Source organism: Diprion similis, chromosome 2 (genome assembly GCF_021155765.1).
Source record: "Diprion similis isolate iyDipSimi1 chromosome 2, iyDipSimi1.1, whole genome shotgun sequence".
Classification (NCBI taxonomy): Eukaryota; Metazoa; Arthropoda; class Insecta; order Hymenoptera; family Diprionidae; genus Diprion; species Diprion similis.
In genome coordinates this window covers 999,143-1,013,799 of record NC_060106.1, presented here as the reverse complement: position 1 = coordinate 1,013,799, position 14,657 = coordinate 999,143, and the positions used below count along the sequence as shown (strand labels likewise).

Genomic DNA, 14,657 nt, shown 5'->3' with positions numbered 1-14,657 from the left:
TGCCTCAAATTTCTCAGCGGGCAGCTATAAGAAGGGCGCCGTCACATGGGCGAGCATCAGTCATGACGGAATCATGGTCGTTGACACTATCGGGCACCTCATCCCTGCTGGAGGCTCAATATTTTCCCCCAATCGAGTTATCGCCGACGAAAAACTATGTTCTCGGACTCATCGAGTTTATGACATTCAATTCAATACCCAATATTCAAGAGAAGTGTAATAAATTTCACCTGAAGCGAGCGGACAACAGCCAGGCAGTCATTACGATACACACAGGCAGCTACGAAATTCAAGATATTTAAAGTTTTCTGCACAAGGAACTACCTGCCGACATCTCCCTTAGTCTGCAGGCCAACAACAACGAGCTGAACAGTGAAGTTACGTGCAATCAAGTAGTAGACTTCAAACCCAAGGATTCCATTGGCCGATTATTCGGGTTTAAAGCGGTTCAGCTAGCACGGGACCTTATGCATAAGTCCGAATTACCGGTAGCCATACTGAAAGTTAATACCATACGCGTCGATTGCAACATAACCACAGCGGCGTATATAAACGGACGTCGGGCTCACACGATTCACGAACTTTTCCCAACCGTCCCATTTGGATATAAGATTGTTGAAGTTCCCGCCAACATCATTTACCTCCCAATCGCCGTACAGTCGATACAGAATATACAGCTGCGGATAGTCGATCAAAACGGCGAGTTGATTAATTTTTGTGGAGAAACGATAACTGTACGCTTACATGTAAAATCGGTGAAATAATGAGGATTGTATTTGAGACGAAAATGTCAGGCAAAAGTTATAAAAGCGAGACGTCATGGCCAAATATCATCAGTCGTCCAGCACCATTGACGAACCCGACATCTTCGCTGAAGCTCACACCTCTGAACGCTTGGTTTTTCCAGAGTCTAGGTCTTCGATTACGTGGAAATTTTGGAAAGTAAAAATTCGTGTTCGCTGCTTCCTGTGCGTGTTACCATGGGGGAAATAATAAGAATACAGAAACCCGTGACATCCGACGAATCGATCGCACACTCTGAGGTTCACGCTCATCAGCCATTTGCATCATCGACCTTCGGGAATAACGATGAAATTCGCATTTCCGTTCAAAATCAGAACGAGTGCGTGCTACCGGAAAAAAGCTCCCTGCACATTCACGGGAAAGTTAGAAAAGAAGATTATTCCACGGTGGCCACTACAAAATTGGTCAACATGGCTGTTCGCCATATGTTTGAGGAAATACGTTACGAGCTGAACGGTGTGGAAATTGATCGAAATAAAAATTGGGGCATCACCAGCATCATGAAGGGATACTTATCCCTCACCCCAGGGCAACAGCATGGCTTGGAGTACACCAGTTGGCTGAGCGTCGCCAACATCAACCTGACCGATGATGCTGGAAATTTTGATGCCGTTATACCGCTGCGTTATCTGCTGGGATTCGCAGAGGATTATTGCCGAGTCATCGTTAATGCCAAACATGAGTTGATTCTCACACGTACTAACACCGATTTAAATGCTGTACTTCAAACAAACACTACCGAGAAGTTTAAAATTACCCTAAAACAAGTCGAGTGGCTGCTGCCCTACATCAAACTAGCCGACAAGCCGAAAATCTAGCTACTCAACTACATCGCCAAGGACTCGGCCATTCCCATGAGTTTTCGTTCTTGGGAAACGTACGTGTATCCGATGCTGCCGTCCACGACGCGGCATGTCTGGGCGGTCAAGACATCGACGCAGCTGGAGAAGCCTAGATACATCATAATGGGATTCCAAACTGCAAGGAAAAACGAAGCATTGATAAATGCTTGCGAATTCGATCATTGTAGAATAAGAGATGTGAAACTCTTTCTCAACTCACAGTGTTACCCCTTGTGACGTGGCGGGTCTACCAGCCCGTCACCGACCCGCACCTCCACTCCCAGGCGGCCGCGTCAAGCGCTCTTAAAGAGCAAGGAAGAGTCCTGCCGTGCCGCCAATGAACAACCAGAGTTAGCTTTGAAATTTATGAATTATTGCTAATGCCTTTTATTACTCCCCCAACCAGTTCTTTGAGGTGACCGATACTGCCACCGCCACTGCCGACGCCGTCCACTAACCACCCTGCGCTGCCGTCGCGGGAAACCGGAGGGACCACGGGACGACCGGCATGGAGTTCGAAGCCCCGGACCTAGTAGTCGCGCTGTTGCTTGCATGACCATCGATGCCGCCCAGGACATACCGCTGCTGCCGCCCAGGGGTCGAGTGCCTTCACCAGAGTCTCTGATAAGCCCGGCCTCGCCACCCGGCACCCACAAACTACCGGACTTAGTCTCCCCCTGGGCACGCCGATGCCGAACGGACGATTCCGCCTTAGCAGGACCACCCTCGCAACCCGCAGCCCAGCGTGGCGAACAGACCGGCTGCCTAGCTTCCCGCCGGTCTATCGCCAAAATCTGCCTATCATCCCCCCCTCCGTAGCGCCACCGCGGGATCGCGATCGCTGAGGGCCGGCGGCCACCTCACTCTCCCTTGCGTTGTGAACCAGTTTGCTTGTACCTAGTTTTCACGCTGTCTTGAGTTCCCTGAGCGTATTTGGCTATCTTTTGTGCTGCTCCATTACCGATTGTTTGTATTCCGAATTGCGGGAGGATTTGTGCCGTATCCGATCGCCTTTTCTTTTCTCGTGGAAAACCGGAGCAGTGTGCCGTAAAAAGGTAGGCTGCCGTTTCTCCGAATCTCGCTGGCTATAGCTTCTCGACGGCCTCATGCCATTTTTCGCTTGTAACAGGTTGCCGGCCGGCTTTGGTCGGGCATTTTGTATAGAAACCCGCAAGCTTCGTGGTAGCTAAGCTTTTCTAATTGCTTCTATTGTTGATTTTACTTGCTATTCTTATTTTATACCTACTATTAAATGCTCTGGTTGTTCATTCGGTAATTTTCTGCCGTTTTATTGTATCATATAGCTCGTAATAGACCGTGTACCGTGCCGCTTTCCGGCCGCGTACCAAGTACGTGAGTGTAAGAGAGAGAGAGAGAGAGAGAATCTGTGAGTGAGTGTGTGCGCCCGTGCCGTTGTTGCTGAGCGTAACTACCACCGTTAAGCAGCGACAGGCGACCGTGCCGATATTATAGAAAAGCAGCGAAGGATTATCTTGTATTTGTGAAACTGTTAGAGTGTTAGCGAATTTGTTTCTGGAATTTTTATGCTTTGTTCTGAGTGTTGAGATTGTTAACGAATTTACTCCACAACGAATCTGTAGTCGCATGATTCATTGAACTGTCAATGTTTTCACGTCGCTTATTATTCGCCTAGTCGGTCGCTTGCCGCTCGTCGCTCCTAGCTATTACTGCTTGATTTTTGCCGTGTTATATTAAACTGTTTAATTTTGTTGCTGTGTTATATTTTATTTTTATTTGTTTTTGAATTGTATCGCAGCGTACCGCCACCGATAAGACCGTTTGCCGTGTAAATATTTTTATTGTCTGTGCCTTCTGCCTTGCCGTAACGGCCTTTTTTTTGTTAATAAATGCTTGTCTATAATCATTTGATCATCAACTATACTATTTTACCTTCGCACCCACGTTCCCCTCACCGCTAGCTAGTCGGCTGTTTTTTTTTTTGTGCTTGCCCCTGCTATAGTTTTGCTTCGAGATTTGGTTGTGTGAGTTTGGTTCGCCGTTCGAGTCGGCGAACGAATGCTATAGGACGGTAAATTTCGAAGCTGGTAAGAGTATAGTCTCTTACGGCTCTCTCGAGCCTGGCGCCCAACACCTGTTCTGCAGTGCCGTCAATTGTTCCTTTTCCATCTTTCTATTGCCGTGTTGGTCAACGCCATTCTTGTAAACGAGCCTCTGTGCCGACCCCGCTTTCCCCCAGGTGAAGTAAAAAGCCCGTTACACCCTATCGGAATTCAAATCTAGATATTTCCAATAATCAATACGCCATTTTGTACGATATGTATGTCCAGTTTCAAACATCCTACCACAACAAGGAAGCCGAACCTCTGCTCTCGAAAAGTGAATTTATAAAACGCGCGCCCCTGATCGTCATCGATTGCTCAAAACAAAATGAATCGTTGAAAACCGGACCGGTGGACATCCGGCTGGAATTTGAAGCAAGCGTAGAATTTCCCCAAAACACCGCAGTCTACTGTATGATCTTGCACGATCGGGTCGTTGAGTGCAGTCCGATTAGTGGCACGGTGAAGAAATTAGTATAAGTCAATTTTTAGAGTAATATGTTCAATTTAAGGATGTAGAAAATATAATGTAAAAGGTTATTTGTTCAATTGATAATAATATGATGAATTATCATATAGAAGCTGCAAAACTGAATGTAATTGACGACAAATAAAAACATCTGTTCAGTGTATCTAATTGTTATTTCGAAACTTGACATGCTCCTCCCACCACTGTCCCGTAACCGACATCTGGCATTTTTTAATAATTTTTTAAGAATCTTTTGTGTGTGACAGATTTATTTCAACAGCTGCATCCGGCATTCATGATAAAATTTAGTATGTACAGATTGATTTACATTACCACCCACTGCATTTATTATCGGCATGAGCTGAAAGGCTGCATTTCCAGGAATTTTTCTCAAGTGGTCTAGCGTTATCTAACTTAGAGCTTCCCGCCGTCGAACAACACCCGACAGGATCCCTCCCCCCCCCCCCCGCCGGCTCCTCACGCGCCCTTCGCGGACCCCCCCCCTCCCGCGCGCCGCTGCAGCCGACCCGGCCAGCCCGTAGGAATGGGGGGACCCCCCCCTCGAAACGCCGCCATTGTGCGCCAGAACTCTCATATCTTTACTACTAAGATTGTCTGTTTTAATTTACGTTATTATTTTTGTTTTTTATATCGAGTCGTTCAAGCTGCTCCTGTCTGTCAACACCGACCGCAGAAGGCTGTGTACGTCGTAGGTGTTTCTGAGACCTAATTCCGTTCCTTCTAATAAACTAACTTTTCGTTACCTTTATTTTGGCAATTTAAAAAAGAAAAAAGTGTGTTGAATATTCTCTATCCGGCCACTCCTCTCGGCCAAATATTGAGCTACCGAGCTTTCTTTTCCCTTTCTACCTCCATTCTCTTTGAGATTATCGCGGTACATTGTACCTGGCGACCAACCAAAATTTCCTTTTCATTTGTTCCTGCGGATTATCAATTTTTAACGTTAACATCCGTTCTAATTGTTCCTTTTTTGACGTGATAACGTCTTATAAATCGACGAATGCCAGCTGCACTCATTAAAAAGCATGACTCATACTAACGTTCCGCAGTAACGTTCCGCCTGAGCCGAGCGTGCAAGCGAGAGCGAGGCACGAAAAAAAGTGCAAATAAACGTTAATTTATAGAAAAAATTGTAATTTTCAATCAACTCCTTCTTTGTATTATACAAAATAATGATAATTCAGTGATAATAATTCAATTCAATTCATAAAAGTATGCAATTTTTCATCAATGTTTTTTTCTGACGTTATCACGTAAAATTATCGTCCGTAAACCGACTTTACAGACAACCCGTTTTTTGTGTGACGTATCGAATGCCTTATTTGTCCTCATCTTTGCTGCTGACACGATTCCCCTAGTAGTTAAGCATCGATTGACGGGTCGCAACCTATATACCTAAAAATAATTCAGTATAGTCGCAACCCCATGCGAGGTTTTCAGTAAGTTGTTACTTCCTTACCTTTGCCGAAAAATGACTTTCAAATATTATTTTGAAGCCGATGTTTCCGTAAATGCATAATGTGATAAGTACTGTGTTATGCGAGCCCAACAGAAGTACCGACAGTTAAAAATAATTCTTTTTGAGGCTTAAATTATATTGTGGGTTATGTGTGGAAGTGCTGAGGCCTCAGGCCTTCTATATTTGAAAAATAATGGCTGAAGATAGCATTTTCAATTCAACAAAGAAAATTCTGACCGTGTTACAATACACACAGGTATGTTATAGAAAAGAAATCTTTGTCCATACCGAGATACGTAGCAACGTAGAAACTTGGTGCGGTTGGCGCAGCGTTCATATCCATTTTCCAGTAACTTGGTTTAGGAAAGCACATGTGCAGATTAGCCAAGCTAACTGTTCGACATATCTTGGCCATAGTTTGAATACATCCCAACGGACATTCCTGAAAAATTAACGATCAAGTTAACCCAGTAGTTCTCTCTTAGGCATCATATTGAGGTTGATGGTGAATGATTTTGTTTGAGCTACAAGAAATTATTGAATTTTGAAAATAAGCACTATCGTATCAGTTTCATAGGCTGGTAATTACTCCAAATCTGATTTTTTATTATATTGGCGTATCTTGAGTTTCCGGCGTACCGTTATATTTCCCAACCGCAAGGATCATTTTAGGATGAAAGACATATATGATGTGTATGAAGGTCACCTAGGATTTTTTGAAAGAAATAATTATAAAAATTATGCTGCATTGTGCTGAAGGTGTGCGAATTCGTGCCGTTGAGTGGCCTTTTCTAACTTCAACGGTTTTCCGAAAAATTGCGAAAATTCAAAATCTGATAAACCCAGCACTTTTTAGATAGCTGAAAAACAAAAGTTGTGCTGGATTTGTGCTAACTTGCACCGGACTTTGTTTTTTGCAAAACCCCGTATATCGGGGGCAAAAAAAAAAACAGAGAAAGAGAGGGAGAGAGTCGCCATAGAATGTACCAAATTTGTTCCCGTTGTCCTGAATCCCGTTTTTGCAGAAACTTGGAAATAACTCAAAGAATACGAAAGAAATCACGAAAATCGTATCAAAAAGTAGAAAAACTCGACACCCCGCACAGCACTTCCGCGATTCCGCTAGTTTTTCGTTTGTGCCAAGTTGTGCCGAATTTGTGCCAACTTGTGCTGTATCCCCTTTCTCCAAAAACTTGGAAAAAACTCGCAGAATACCATTAAATTGCGAAGATCGAAACATCTCCGAATTCGGAAATATAAACATATTTTAAATGATGTCGGAAGACCTGTTTCCCCCAAAGCTTTTGTCTGTACGGAAATTAGTCAATTATCATAGGGAGCAATGTCACTGAAGTACGTATACACTGTAATACCAGTCAACGGATACGGCGTACGTGACGAACTTCTTCAGTCTCAAAATCTATAACGGCCAGTAAATATAACATCGTCATCCATCGAGGATAATGCATCTTTTGATTCGACGAACAAAGAGACAGACATTGATCTTTCCATGAAGATACCGTTCGACATATGGCACGCTATTGAGTGTGAAAAAGTTATATACAAGTCTACCGCCAAAGTCCAACGTCAGTATTCCACTCTGCGTTGTGGTAGATGGACAAATGCGGTGTTCGATCGCGTGTCTAAGGAAACTAAACTTCCTTGTCCCTTCATGTTCAAATGGTGCATGATACCCAAGATTGGAATTAACGTTGCGATGTCCGCTTCGTAACCACATTGTAAATGCACTTTGACGGGCATTACTGCTAAAAAGCCCCTAAAGAATACTCATGTTCGGATGGACTGCTGTGTGGTAAGATTCAATCCGTCTATTAAACACGTTAAGAAAGTCCTCTGAATGGTAAAAAAACTAATCGAAGTGACGGAATCATTGGCAACTGCTTCGGCTATCATTTGACGGATGTATGACGGTGAGCCTCAGAACCTTTACAGGCCAGCGGCGTTGCGAAAATAAAAACTAAATAGACAGGATAAATTTTTAAAAGTAAAAAGCACGTGTGTCATTTCGAGTTTGACTAACATGAAATTTACCGACTACGCAGAGTCTCTACACGCTATAGGTCCCGATCCATTTTTCGTATACAATTAGACCACCACCCAAATGGCGGTATATAGATATATTAGACTGTTTCAAAATAAATCGATAATTTTTTTTTTTGCTTTACACAATCTTAAACTGTACTTGGACATCAAAAAATAATCCTCGCAAAAGGAGGGGCCGGTCCTTCAAGATTTAGAGGTGTCTCATCGGACTTTTGTCTTTTTTTATTTCGTTAATACGTAAATAATTAATTTGCGTGGATGGGACAAACATTTTTCTTGTCCTAAAATGATGAATATATTCCAAACTTATGTATAAATACTGAATATACTAGAAAAAACGATCTTAATAATCGCAGCAACCATTATCGGTTGATATATACATATACGTCGATAAATGCAAAAAACAAAAAAAAAACAAAAAAATACAAGAATCTCCGTAAAATTAAATTTTTCACTATCGTCAATAATCTTCAATGAATACATTCATTGGTACTTATTTAGCGCTTATTTCAACAATGTGAATTGCCCCATGATTTCCTGGATGAGCCTCTCAAACAATGGGAATCTACTGAAAGCTTTCAAACGTGCTTAAAGGTTTTCTCACAAATGAAAGTAGTGAGTAAATTATTCAGCTGAACGTGGATAGCCCTTGTCGAGGAATATAATAATTTGCTAACTAAAAATGAGGAACAAAAACAATATTTTTTCCAAATAGTTCAAGACCATAGAAAAAAATACCCCAATTGCAATAAGTCAAGTTTTTTGTAGCCGAAAATGATTATCGTAACAGCGTATCAATGAATGTATTCATTGAAGATTATTGACGATAGTGAAAAATTCAATTTTACGGAGATTTTTGTATTTTTTTTTTGTTTTTTGCATTTATCGACGTATATATCGACCGATGATGGTTGCTGCGATTATCAAGATCGTTTTTTCTAGTATATTCAGTATTTATACATAAGTTTGGAATATATTCATCATTTTAGGACAAGAAAAATGTTTGTTCCATCCACGCAAATTAATTATTTACGTATCAACGAAATAAAAAAAGACAAAAGTCCGATGAGACACCTCTAAATCTTGAAGGACCGGCCCCTCCTTTCGCAAGGATTATTTTTTGATGTCCAAGTATAGTTTAAGATTGTGTAAAGCAAAAAAAAAAATTGTCGATTTATTTTGAAACAGTCTAATATATATATATATATATATATATATATATATATATATATATATATATATATATATATATAGTGTAACGCTAAATTCTGTTACCCTCTGACGAGGACTTACCGTTAGCACTTCGGCGCGATTCTCCAATTATTCGATACGATATTCAAAGATACGAAAAGATACTCGTTGGGCGCTAGACCCTTCAGCGTCGATTTTTAGAGAAAAGGAAAGATACGATACAATAATAATAATTAGAGAACCCGTTGTATGGCTGGCTAGGCTCAGGTACTCACACGAACTGGTAGAGTGGCGGTATCCAAAGGCAGTTACAACAGTTACGGAAATAAGGAAAATAAAGAAATCAAGAAATAAGCTCGAATTAAGGAAATTAACAAGTCAATCAGTCACGTATTATTGATCAGTTCACAAGCGGTAGATTAGTCAATTTGTTACAGAAAGGTAGCAAAAGGTAATTCGTCAACGAGAGTAGTTCACAAGATTTTCGACAAAAGAAGTTAAGCTATAGTCCGCAAAAATAATGGTTGACAAAAGAAATTAGTCGTAGGTCGAGAGAAGCGATATAATACAAAAAATCTACTTAAACTAGACGTCACTGGGCGACGTGATTTTACCCAAATTTCAAAAGGCAACACTACGAGAATTGTTAATTTGTTAAATTAAAGCTGTAACGAATGATTGTTTTTATCTTTGCTTAATACTTGATTTATTTGTTTGTAGGAATGTTGACGGCGGGGGTTCGAGAAGAAAAGAAAAACTATACAGCAAAATAACCCACAAAAAAACAAACCAAAAAAGTAACAAAATGCAATAAAATTACGCTCCGCCAAAAAGGAAGATAAGAAAATATAGGTATAAAATTATAAGTAAAAGCCCAATATGGGTACTATAAATGGTAAAATAAAATAAATAAAATACAATAACTTACGCGCAGCGAGAATAAAAAATAAACAGGGAAGTATAATGTATAGATAAAAGGCCTCAATAGAGGTGATATATAAGATAAAATAAACACAAAACACAATAAGTTACGCGCCGCAAAACTAAAATAATAAATATAGGTATAAAATGTATAAATATAAAAAAAAGTGGTATAAAATGTAAAACGAAATAAATAGCATATGTCACGCCAAAACAAAAAAAGGACAAAAAACAGAACGGCACAAAACTACGAGGAAAAAGGGCCCCGGGGAGTCGTTTGCGCGGCCTGGTTCCTGGTGTCCTCCTTGACTTTGGGCCGGTTTTTTCTTTCCCTCGACCAGTGTGGTTAAAGACGTCAATTAGCGATTTTTGGCTCTTGGCAGAAAAGATAGTGAAGCGGCAGGCTGGCCGGAGGAATGTGTGGCACTGTGGTTTTAAATTTGGGTTCTGTCCACTGTGTGTCAAAGTTGGTGACCGACTGACTGTCGAAACCGCCAATGTTGCTGGCGGCCCGTGCCACCTCCTCTACACACACACGGTGGGTGGATCTTGTGGTGCAGTGACCCCCGCCAGCCTCACATGTATGTCGATATCATTGTGTTTCGTACAAAGCGAGGGTGAAACTTCAGCGAAAATCGGTAGTTGACGGAATTGACGGTAGCTCAGAACGATAGTGATAAGAAAATAATATTAAAATTACGACAAGCGGTAATTAGCAAGAGAGATTGACAGTGATATGCAATTCGCAAATATCGGTAGCTTATACGAGAGAATTATTCACGGCGAGTGAATCGATAATTAACAACAGTCAAAATTGCGATATTAAATTAGCAAGAAATTCGGCATTATAATAACGAGAGAAAATACAAATATTAGGCTAGATTGAGAGATTTAGAAAAGGGATCGCAAAAAAAAAAATATAATACACCAAATTCACCTGTTTACAATAAGCAACTTAAGATAACACAGAAATACGAGATTCGGAAAACAAGAAAGTATTACAAGGCAATAAGAAATGTAAATCAAAATAAGCGATAGAACAAAGGTGCGGTAGTATTTAGCGGCTTAATCTACGCTCGGCTGTACTCCAAGTAGTCCGATATACGATACGAAATTTCATGCACAAAGCAAATAATATAAAAATAGATGATACGATACAAAGCGATAGGCGATACTGGTAAAGAAAATTAAAGATAGCGATAGCAATAGACAGTAGAAATTACACGAGCATTTATAGCACAAAATGACGAGAAGCAGAGAAAATCAGAAATACAAAAGATAGTTTATTCGGTAGTTACGAGGTCGCTCAACGATAGGTTTTCGGAAATTAATTACAAAACGAAATCATGCAGTCGCATGAGGCTTACAGCACCTCAATGTCCGTGGACCATGATTCACAAAGATACTGGCATCATTCGATGCAACCAAACGGTAATTAAGATACGATAAGAGAACTAGAAATTAGAGCAAATTCGTAACGGTACGATACAGAGGCAAAAGCCTTACCTTAGTCGGCGACGGTAATAAGCACTGATTTTATATTTAAATAAACTTAGCTAAAGCTAAAGAAGGAAGGAGTTGACTCTACGGGAAAGGAAAGAAGCTAATATGCAAAACGATAGCGATAGCGATAAGAAGGAACAGGAAAGATAGCAAAAGAATACGGAAAGTTGAAGGAAGTCTAAAGTAACGAGAGCAAGATATTCGAAGCTGTCTCCTGGCGGGTTGAGCGTAGAATAGGCAGAGTTCGGAGTCCGGATCAGCGATCTCGCCGTTGTTCGTCAGGTGATTCTTCCTCCCCTTCGGTGGTCATTCAATCCCCACCATAATTGGGTCATCCCTCTGGCGAATATCGGCTACGCGTTGTCGACGATTACCGCTAGATGAGCGTAGTTGACATCACACGTACTTTTCTTCGGCTGCTGCGTTGTACTGTCCAGGTTACCGGATGGAGTGCGACTCCTCATTGTTTGCCTCTACCGACTTCGTCATATAGGCAGTGGCCAGTTGCCCACGATATATCACGAAGACCATGCAGTCACACGGCGGCTTACAGCACCTCAACGTCCGTGGACCATGACTCACACTGATTGTAGCCCTTACTGACAGGAAGGCTGCGTCGATCCTCAGAACGAGGGCTTTATCAACTCTGGACGTAGTGTTTTGGGTTCGGTCCGGCTTCTGGCCGGTAAGTCGGTGGACGACAGGCTGCGGTCTGCCCCTAATGTCGAACTTACGGCATCCGAAAAAGTAGGCATTCAAAGTTGTACGGGAGATTCATATTCACGGAACGGTACTTGAATTCGTCGGTAGCTGGAACTGTAGTTTTCGGTAGTTGTCGATCCCTCGGTGAATCAAAGAAACGTGTTGATCCCTCGATGATCGTGGTTGCGGTACCTGTTTAGCTTGCGCCGAAGCGCGGGATTACAAAATTTATACAGAAAATATTAGTAACTAGTATTTTTCGCCTATATCGTATCGAGCTTACTTGGAGTACCCCGCCAGGGACGCGTTTTCGGTAGTTTCCTTTAGATTTTCAACCTTGTAACGGGCCATTCCGAAATGCCACGTTACAATAGATAACCACGACGTTGTGCGTATCAATGCTACCGGTTCATTGATAAAGAATTTGCTTTCACCAAATGGTGAACAATGTCCGCACATTTATCTGTACCATGCACTTGCCGATACCACGACTTACAAAATGCCAGTATTTCATATATTGAGCTTCGCCTAAAACGTAAATTCCATTCAGTATTGGCTTTCGAATTTCTGAGAATCGGCGAGATACACAAATCCGGATTCCATCCAGCACGAACAGTGATATGCAACTTTGATAAAGCTTTACTTGATGCCATTGCCAAAGCATTCGGTCAAAACGTGGAACCTAGGACTTACTTGTGACTTGTTATACTTTACTTTTGAACGAAGCCGAAATTAACACGTTGAGCCCCGCGTCAGCCAGCGGTGGCTAACACTGGACTTTTCGTTTCGGCCGCGTCAACTACCGCTGGCTGACACTGACCTTTCACCTTTATTTAAAATTTACTTAATTTTGACACATTACAGGCTTAGTAGATTTCATTGAAACACGGTAAACATTAAAACGGTTCTTCTTTACAGGTATTGCAAAATGTGACAACTCGCTTAGTTTTTTTCTTGGCCATTTCTCTACTATCTTTTGTTACATTTTTATCGTAACATGATTTACAATATCTTCGTATTTTGGCGCGCGTGGTCTGACGGGGACTACCTTCAAAATCGGCGTGGCGCTCAACGTGTTAAGATTCCTAAGTGTTGTATACCGTTGGATATTTGCCATTATATGCACTTCTTGTCACGATGGAAATTTTTTCAGCACTAAAAAATCCCATAGTAAAAAAATTTAATCTTTTTGCCCTGGCGTTATTAGAAAGGCAAACAGTCTGCCCAATTTGTAGATTTAACGAAAAGCATTACTATTCTGCCCCTCGGGGAAGATATAGAAAAGAACAACCTGGGAAATGAAGTGCAGGCTGAACGCGCATGCTGCATGATTACCAGAAAGATCAAAGGTATCGATTATTTACACATCCCGGAAGAACTTCCTGATGATAATGGTGATTGTATCGACGAGCGTGAAACTACATTAAACGATTGTAACATCGTATCCTGGGCTCATGGACTAATAGGTGAATGTTGAAATACAATAGCATTATCTAGTACAGCAGATCAGCTGAACTTTTATTATGTTCTGGAAATAGGCAAAAAACTTAAAACTTCACTATACTATGTTCCGTTATATATGAGCGTAATGATAGGTGTTTTTGAATACAGGAAAGTAAATATGAGCTCTGCGCCCGTCGAATCACAGAAGAATGACATGAAAACACGTTATGTTGTGACACGAATCGCGGCCAATGAGAGCGAACGAATATGTCGCTACGCATTAGTTGTCGTTCGAAGGCAGAGCAAAGCTAGCTGTTGCCTCCCAGGAATGGACAATGCAGGATAACAGTCCATAAAAAGATGTATCCCGTTCCATCCAGAGCACAAAACAATCCCCGACGAGGTCGATTCCAATTCCCTTCAACGATGACGAAGAATTAGTGCTCATATGCGATGAGTTCGATTCCAATTGAATATTACAAAAAATTGCCAAATACGGTGGTACCTGAAAACATACCAAACATTGACGACAACAAGGTATCACACACTATTCTTGATGTGAAACTGGAACGAAACACAAGCGCTGACACTTCTTTCGTTGTTGGTGAAAACCAGGTGTTGAAAATGGAACATAATTAGAGGAATAAGAATCCAGCATGTGAAACGAAACGAAAAACATACCTGGGGGCATGTCGAGAATTTAAACTGATTAGCTTTTCGGAGAAAAGTCGTATTGGGCCAGCCAATCTGGAAAACGGCATGATGTGCCCATCGATAAGGCACCAAAAAATAGGATTGTTGTTAGAAATACGTGCGGCCCTGACAGCATAATATCTATATTGGCAGGGGCATGCGCAAACGATACATTTCTAGAGGAAATATCCAAGTCTTCGTCGGAGTGTATGCGTTTTTGGTGAAATTTTTCGAAAGATATGTGCAGTGCTAAAATTTATAAAGAGAGAGCTCTGTTGTTGAAAAAAGTGCAACAATTCAAATCGACCGTTAAAACAAAGTATCGACTAAGGATTACTATTCGAGTATTGGTTACGTAGCCCAATACATGCTAGTTGATGATCTTAGCTATCCACAGAAAGAAAAATGTGCCAAATTTGCTCTAACAAAATAATGAGGAGACCCGTTATTGTCCCTATAAATGT

The 14,657-nt window shown here is 41.3% G+C and overlaps 1 protein-coding gene across 1 annotated transcript in view; it reads right to left on the bottom strand.

Moving 5' to 3' along the window:
• LOC124416179 (coiled-coil domain-containing protein 142) overlaps nucleotides 1-14,657 on the bottom strand; it is a 320,435-nt gene that overhangs the window by 88,831 nt on the left and 216,947 nt on the right. The window contains exon 7 of the mRNA XM_046897102.1: nucleotides 5,965-6,118. Within this exon, the coding sequence (XP_046753058.1) occupies nucleotides 5,965-6,118 (154 nt within the window). The remainder of the gene's footprint in view (nucleotides 1-5,964; nucleotides 6,119-14,657) is intronic.